General features: G+C 35.8%; 1 protein-coding gene across 1 annotated transcript in view; it reads left to right on the top strand.

The window, feature by feature from the left end:
- Positions 1 to 5,572: 5,572 nt before the first annotated feature.
- The window catches only part of LOC137646048 (probable glutamate receptor), a 22,169-nt gene continuing 18,823 nt past the window's right edge, over positions 5,573 to 8,918 (top strand). Inside the window, exons 1-2 of the mRNA XM_068379203.1 lie at positions 5,573 to 5,617; positions 8,859 to 8,918. The exon at positions 8,859 to 8,918 is cut by the window's right edge and continues 22 nt beyond it. Of these exons, the coding sequence (XP_068235304.1) occupies positions 5,573 to 5,617; positions 8,859 to 8,918 (105 nt within the window). The remainder of the gene's footprint in view (positions 5,618 to 8,858) is intronic.

The following is an 8,918-nucleotide window of genomic DNA, read 5'->3' as shown; positions in this document are numbered from 1 at the left end:
GGACTATAGGAATAAACGAGTCTTAGTACTACATAGTTATATAGTGGAGCATATAAGCCATACAATCGTTCATTTGATAATACAAATATGAAATTTGGTAAATATATTGAATGGGGTAAACTTTAATAAAAAATATGCTAGCCAACTGAAATTCCCTTGCGACTTAGGTGACCATTTTCCAAGATGGCTGCCAAATGAGAATAGTGAAATAAAAATGCCAATATATTTTGTATAAATAGCCACAGTTCAATCCTTATTTGGATAGATTAGGGAGTTCTTTGAAATACTGGATCCCATTTAACATATTGTCCCAAAATAAGATCTACCTGATTTATTGTCCCAAAATAAGATCTACCTGATAGACTACTTATTTTGCATGTTCCCTTGATGAAGTTTTAGTTGGTGAAATAAGTTCGAGTTCCTTTTGGAGATGATTGTATTCTAGTAATGATACATCATCAATAGTGTTTTCTCAGACGAATATGCAAAATCATACAGAGGCGAACATGCTGCTTCCTCCGGTGCCTTAGATGACCGCAGAGGTAGCATCAGTAGGGGATTCAGCACTATGAGGCTTCATCTGTGGTGGATAATGTGGGAGGGTGGGCTGTGGCATCCTAGCAGTACCAGCTGAACTCGGTTGAGTCCCTTGTTAGGCTGGGAGGAACGTAGAGAGTAGAGGTCTTTTTTTTTGTTTTGTTTCATTTGTTGATGTCGGCTACCCCCCAAAATTGGGGGAAGTGCCTTGGTATATGTATGTATGTATGATTCTGGCCTTACTCAGAAACGGATATTAATATTTGCTACCCAACAGAACACAAGTATTCTTACAAATAGTGACCGTTTGAATTGTGATGGGACCTTGACTTTGAACTATTTTACTAAATATACATAATCCATGGCTTCAAGGAAGATGTAACTCCATTAATTTATGCCTTATTGACAAAAAAAATGGAATCAGCTTATAGTATACTGTTAGAGAAGATTGAAGAGCATGCATCATTTTTTATTCCATCGTCTATAAACACTTGACATTAAACTTGCTATGATAAAGGTATACAGAAAGAAAAACTCCAACTACTGTTTTAAAAGGATGTTTCTGCCATTTTTCACAATGTATCTTTCGTGTGATATGATTGTAACCGCATTTTGAATTATTTTGTGATAACGATGTCTTTCCGCTGGAATCACAAGCTATTTTGAGGCTACCTGACAGAAGAAATCGCCAAAGACCCACAAAAAATGGAGCTTGCTATTTGAAATGTATATAAAGCCGTTTTGAATTATGTACCGAACACTAAAAATTCACTTGAAGGATGGCGCAGGACATTTAAAGGTTTAAAGGTCGCTCATGAATGGCAGAGGCAAAGGACAGTGACATTGCCCTAGCAAGCAGGACAATGCCCTAGTGACTAACCATATTATATGATCAGCGCCCAAGCCTCCTCTCCACCTAAGCTAGGACCAGGGAGGGCCAGGCAGTGGCTGCTGATGACTCGGCAGATAGACCTATAGGCTCCCCCAAACCCCCCAACCTTAGCTCACAAGGATGGTAAGGTTGCAGACGCTAATGGCACTTGCGAGTGTGAGCGGGACTCGAACCCCCGACTGGCAAACACCAGGCAGAGACGTTACCAATCAGGCCACAGCAAACACATGTAGCTGGACACCAGCCCAGTGTATACGGAAATTTCTCGACTTCGTGAAGAAAGAACACAACTATAATGATATAAATATCAATCAATGTCTGGCGGGTAATTCATCACAACCACAGAGAATAATATATCACAATTCTGCTGGACGGCTAAAAAAAGATTGTTTTTCATTCATATATAAGTGTTATTGATTGTTTGCGAGCAATTGCTCCAAATGTTGCTTTTTTTATTTTTGTGAAAATTTTTGCTCTTTAATTCATCCTTTTTTAAAAAATAGTTTTAAAAAGTTTACTTGGATTATGGTGAATTGTGATTGCCGATTAATTGATCATGACGATGAATTGCTGTCGGTGAATAGTTGTCGGTGTAGGCTATTGTTGTCAGTGATTTGTTTTTCGATAAAACCACCGGCTTCCTTTAATTTGATATTGCATCCTCTTCTTCACAAAAAAAAAAAAGAAAAAAAAAAAAAAAAAAATTACAGCACATTGAAGAGTCTGAAGTTCTTTATCTCTTTCCGAGGCTTTTGACCCTGATGTACTGGGAGTACGTTCTCTTCTGTTTTCTTTTCAGTTTGTTAGTCACTTCACTTCCACTCCCAGGTAGGCTTTCAGCCTGTCATTGGAATCAGTTGTCTTCTCCACTCAATTTTGTTTTCAAAAATTCCCTCTCTTCTCAGCTGTTCAATTGTTGGCATGTTGTTCTTTGTCAGAATCTCTTCAATTCCATCCCTCCAGCGTTTACGTGGTCTACCTCTTGATCTCCTCCCACCAGGCGTCCAGTCCCATCTCTTCCTTGCAATTTTATTTCCATCCATTCTCATTAAATGCCCCAGCCATCTCAGTTTGTTAGTATTGAACAAAAGTCTGCAGCTGCTATAATAGTTTGCATTATTTTGTATCAATGTAGTTTCTATGCCTTCTTTATCCTCTAATTGTGCTGGATCAAATGATATTGGCATGACAGTAACAGCATGAAACAATAGTTATGAGAATTATAAAATTAGTGTTTCACAACTTTTATCTTCTTGACAAAGACATTTACTCCAGGCAGCTTACCTTTTTTGGTTTGGCCTCCATGCGGAGATATGTTGAAGCTTCTGAGCTGGCTTAGGGTTCATCCTTTTACTAACCTTGCTCAATTAATATAAGGATTAGGTTTAAGCTTTTGCCATATGCCTAACCTCGTGCGATCTGTTCCCCATACGGATAATGTTAAAGCCCCGGATGATTTTGGGCTGATTAGATAGCGCTTGGAATACTAAGCTTACAATTTACCTGATAATGAGTTTCACAGCAGTGTCCTGACCAGTTAGCCCTGGTACCAAAAAACAGACACCCTCCTTGATCTACCTCTATAATTCACTTTCAATTTTCCTTCATATGCGATAATAATCTTTACACTGATATTGAGCTCCATCTGCTCAAAGTAACTTATTTGTTGGCGCCCAAACTTTTCGTTCGGAATTAGACTATTGACTTGACTGGAAGATCAGCTCTATAGCTTGCAACCCTGTGGGACATTACATAGACAGAAAGGGTTTATCCTCTGAGGTTTTCATTAGTATCCTTTCACCGTAGCAAAAGTTGGAAATAAATGGACAGAGATCGGCTATTCATTATTTATGGCTGCTTTTTTTTTTTTTTTTTTTTTTTTTTTTTTTTTTTTTTTTTTTTTTTGTGCTGGCGGCCATAGAATATCCAATGGAGAACACTGTCTTCTCAAAAAGTGAAGTACAGATTATATTCATAGCAAAAATCACAAAAAGCTTTCCCACTAATTGAAAGACTGAGGTCATCAAGTCAAAGACGTCATATAGAGTGAGACATCTTGATGATCATAAGAAGTTGCTTAAATAGAATATAGAACAGAAAAGACATCAAATTTGGATTAAGAGAAAGATAAGGATTCAGGAAAAGAAAGATAAGGATTCAGGAAAAGAAAGATAAGGATTCAGGAAAGCCAATTGTTGCCGAAAGCAATTCCACTCCTGTAGGTTGACAGGAAAATCAAAGGATTTCAAGTACATTAGTCTATAGATCAATATTTGTGATACCTCTTTTTCTCGATTGCCATCAAACGTTCCAGCATTTACTGTAGAAAAATAAAATTAGTCTTTGTAGTTTTTGAACTCGCAATCCGGATGTCAAATGCCGTCCAGTATTTCATTCTGTCATTTAAAGACTCAATTTATTCTCAACTTTTTCTTCTTTTATGCATTTAGTCGATACCGATTATTGCTACGTCTAATTCCACTACCTGTAATCCTCTGAAGACCAAACATGAATAAAAGAAACGAGAAACTCGTCTCCGAACATCTGTCGGCGTGTGACCGTAGTGTCAAATTGATTCTACATATTTTTTTCTATGTTTTTTAGCGGGAAGATAAAAAATTGTTGGAGTTAGCGATTAGCACAGAAAAAAAATACGGGCAATGAAGGCGCAGTAAATGTCATCCATCTGTGTCATGTCCTATTACCTTCAAACTACGCAGTAATTGTAATGTATGTACTGTGCTCTTACGAAAACAGGGAAGGGAGGACCTCTAGCGGCTGGTTCCCTCAATCATCGTTCGACCAAGGTATCGTACTGATGTGTTTTTGAAGGTTCGCATCTCATCCGATCATTTCCTCTCAGATTCTTAATTTCAAAATTTCTTAGTGCGGTTATAAAATCTCTTAATTTCAAAAGTTCTTAATCCGGATATAAAATCTCTTAATTTCAAAAGTTCTTAATCCGTATATAAAATCTCTTAATTTCAAAAGTTCTTAGTCCGGTTATAAAATCTCTTAATTTCAACAGTTCTTATTCCGAAATCTCTTAATTTCAAAAGTTCTTAATCCGGTTATAAAATCTCTTTTATCACGTATAAAATGACTTAGCTCTGTAGAAATTATAATGTATATAAATCACTTAAAGATCCCAAGTCTCTTACAGCACTTAAACATATTTCTTCCTGGTGGACTTCTGATTTTCTTGAAAAATCCTCGCATTCACACCCTATTCTATGAAATACAACAGTAAGTATATACAAACACACACACACACACACACATATATATATATATATATATATATATATATATATATATATATATATATATATATATATATATATATATATATATATATATATATATATATATATATATATATATATATATATATATATATATATATATATATATATATATCATCTTCTCCTACGCCTATTGACGCAAAGGGTCTCGGCTAGAATTCACCAGTCGTCTCTATTTTGAGCTTTTAATTCAATACTTCTCCATTCATCATTTACTTCGCGCTTCATAGTCCTCAGCCATATAATAATAATAATAATAATAATAATAATAATAATAATAATAATAATAATAATAATAATAATCTTTATTTCATCAATAGCCATATACAGAGTTACAGTAGGAGTACAGTGATATTACACTTATGACATCAGTAAAAAAAAAAAAAATAAGATATGCAATAACACCAGTGATTACAGCACATCATTAACATGTCTGTTTTGACGTTGTTACTTTTTTTAGAATGATTTATCGTTAATTTGTTCTCTTCATTTATTTATTTCCTTATTTCCTTTCCTCACTGGGCTATTTTTCCCTGTTGGAGCCCCTGGGCTTATAGCATCTTGCTTTTCCAACTAGGGTTGTAGCTTGGATATTAATAATAATAATAATAATAATAATAATAATAATAACAGGCTAACCACAGATTTCCACGGTCAGGAGCGTATGCAATGTTTATTATAAAAGATAACACCAGGCTTAGATGTGAAAAATGCGGTAATGGATAGGTGAAGATAAAAAAACGAAATTTAGGACCTACACATAAACAAAATATGGGACAGCAGCAATAGCAAAAATAATTTTTCCCAGTTGACATAAGGTTACATTAGAGATACGACAATGATACATTTACAACAGATGCTGAGACGGTCATCTATATTTATGGTACATAGGTAGAAGTTGTAGTAATCTGAGTAGGGCAATGATGTTACAGATACTAGGCAGGCAGTTAATTCTAATAGCCAGGCCTTCTCCATCACGAGGCTCAATACTACGCAGTACTCTAGAAATTTTATTCCAGCTGTTACCAAGTTGTGGAATGATCTTCCTAATCGGGTGGTTGAATCAGTAGAACTTCAAAAGTTCAAAGTTGGAGCAAATGCTTTTTTGTTGACCAGGCGGACATGAGTCTTTTTATAGCTTATTTATGACATATTTGTTTTTTATGCTGTTAATAGTTTATATATGACATGTCTGTTTTGACGTTGTTACTTATTTTAGAATGTTTTATTGTTAATTTGTTCTCTTCATTTATTTATTTCCTTATTTCCTTTCCTCACTGGGCTATTTTTCCCTGTTGGAGCCCCTGGGCTTATAGCATCTTGCTTTTCCAACTAGGGTTGTAGCTTGGATAGTAATAGTAATAATAATGATAATAATAAAATTACAATAACATTAACTCATAACAATGATAATAATATACATATTAATAGTAAATAAAAATAGTAAAAATAAAGATGATGACGATGATGATTTTGTTACAGCAAAAATTGTTAGGATAATGATAATAATCTGTAATAAAAAAAAAATATAATCGTAGAGCAGATAGTGTGAAGGAAATACGGGACTTGAAAGCAGAAAATTATATAATATAATAGAACAACGTTATCATAACATTACAGGAGATTATACATGAACTTATTTAGGTGATGGAGATTTTATATAGCCACACCCACAAAGATTAGTGAATACAATTCATTGCCCTGACGGTTCCCTACTCCAGGTTTCCCACAATAGCTGCACTTGCAAGCACATTATGAATTAGGGGATTTCTACTAGATCGTAGGCGGATGGTGAAACTTACTATAGAGTGTCGAATGATGGTTTTTAGGTTATGCAGTCTATTTTCAACAAACACCGCTGAAGCTGAATGTTGCCTCGGGGTTATTAGTGAGGTGTCTTAAGATATCATTATGAATGACAAAAAAAAAACCATTGAAAGACTATTTCACATCACTAGGGTACATCAGCCTTGTTGTTTTCCCATGCGATGTCATAATTGTTGGAAACGTGTTTAATCTGAACACAAGGAAATCTTTCTTGCTCGAATAACCTAAAGTACCGAAGTATCGGCAATTTAAGCTCAATTTTTGATTGGCTGATACCGATACCAGATACTGATGGTGGAGGCCGATACCGATACCAATACCGTCACTGGTGTCATGATAGTGGTCGATACTCACAAAAAAGGCCGATATTACCGATACCAGTACCAATACTATCGGCACATCACTAATATATACATACACTGTATATATATATATATATATATATATATATATATATATGTGTGTGTGTGTGTGTGTGTGTGTGTGTGTGTGTGTATATATGTGTGTATATATACATATGTGTGTGTATATTTGAATCAAAGGCTATTAATTGGGTCGGGGACTTTGACCAAACGACATTGATCTCACCAGGTTAATCCATAAGGGCAGTCTATACTTTAAATGTATTAGCACTAAAATCTAGTGTTAAAGCATTACAACATCTACCCTGTAGTGTTGTATCTAGCAACACATCCTAAAAACAATAAATAATAAGAGTATCGCGTGGAGAAGCCCCAGATAGTTTACTCCTAACCTTTAATTAAGACTTTGTTTTTACAGACGTATTTGTTTAATTTCGTTATCAGAATCGGCGGTAATGATAAATATCTTTTTGAGTTCCTTTGCCGAGAACATTGGAAACAGTACTTTGGCAAGCCATTCTGGAAGAGATCCCTCCTTTCTAAAATTTATATTTGTATCTATCCCAAAATCTATCCATTTGTTCCCAGTCATAACTTCTACTTCAAATATTAGAATTTTTGTTCTGTCTTTTATCTCCAGAGATAATAAAACAATAAAGTCGCTTATCAAATGTTTTAATTCATGCAAATGCTTCCCATTGATGAATAACTAAAATTTTTATAATAACGGACAATGCTATAAAGAGGAATAAGTACTTACATTGTTGAAGCAATATACAAACTGATAGAACATTTAACTTAACTCTGATCATATAACATCTCTATTTCATCGTCATAACATTTTTCTCACAAGATGAAAAGAAGTCCAGCATGCGGCATTTAGTTACAATGGGGAAGTTTTGGAGATGATCCCCATGAAGGTCCATATAAGTTGTAAAAGAAAGTAATGCTATTTAAAACTGGCACTGGCTCCTACTTTGTAGAATTAATGTCGCCAAATTGAAGACCGAAACACAAAGCCGAAAACGATATTGAGATATTGATCTCTCGCATTTCTAAATTACAACAGCAACGTTTTGACAACTGATGGATAAAACGTAGAACTTTCAAAGCATGCATTAGTTAAAATGTGTGGAAATCCCGAAGGGAGGGATATATTTAACAGTGACGATGTCACAAAAATTATGCTGTGTAGTTTTATATTTACAAACTTCTAGTAAGTCAACCTAACCACATGTACATTAAAGCCTATGCCATCTATTTAAGATATGTAAACACCTGCAAACAGCTCCCATCCGAAAAAAACGTTCCTACGCCTCTGATAATGCATCAAGCTCTAGGGGCTAGACGAACTGTCAAAAAGCCCCTGTCCGGAGAGAAGCTCCGGGCAATCTAAAGAAGAAGAAGAAGCGTCAAGCTGTTAAGCCAACGGCCCTGCATGGGGGGGTCTCTCTTCACCACAGAGCCACCTGGTGGATTAGCTCCTCCGGTACCTCATTATGTTCAACTTTTACGTCTTATAAATGCTTACTCTTTTATATAAGAGAGCGTGCTAGAAATAGGAATGAATGGCGAGCGATTGTGACGCAGTTCCGGTAGGCGCTGCTGCTTCCTCCGATGCATTAGATGACCGCGGAGGTAGCAGCAGTAGGAGATTCAGCAATATGAAGCTTCATCTGTGGTGGATAATGTGGGAGGGTGGGCTGTGGCATCCTAGCAGTACCAGTTGAACTCAGTTGAGTCCCTTGTTAGGCTGGAGGAATGTAGAGAGTAGAGGTCCCCCTTTTGTTTTTGTTTCATTTGTTGATGTTGGCTACCCCCCAAAATTGGGGGAAGTGCCTTGGTATATGTATGTATGTATGTATGTATGACTTATTTTGTGGCCGCTATTCACCTTTGTCATCTGCAATTTTATTCGTCATATTCTTCTTGCAGAAAAGAGAAGAGGAATCTTCTACCCTGACTCATGGGTTTCATATCTTTGGTTATCGGTAT

The sequence above is a fragment of the Palaemon carinicauda genome, chromosome 1, assembly GCF_036898095.1.
Source record: "Palaemon carinicauda isolate YSFRI2023 chromosome 1, ASM3689809v2, whole genome shotgun sequence".
NCBI lineage: Eukaryota > Metazoa > Arthropoda > Malacostraca > Decapoda > Palaemonidae > Palaemon > Palaemon carinicauda.
This window is presented reverse-complemented; position numbering and strand designations above follow the sequence as displayed.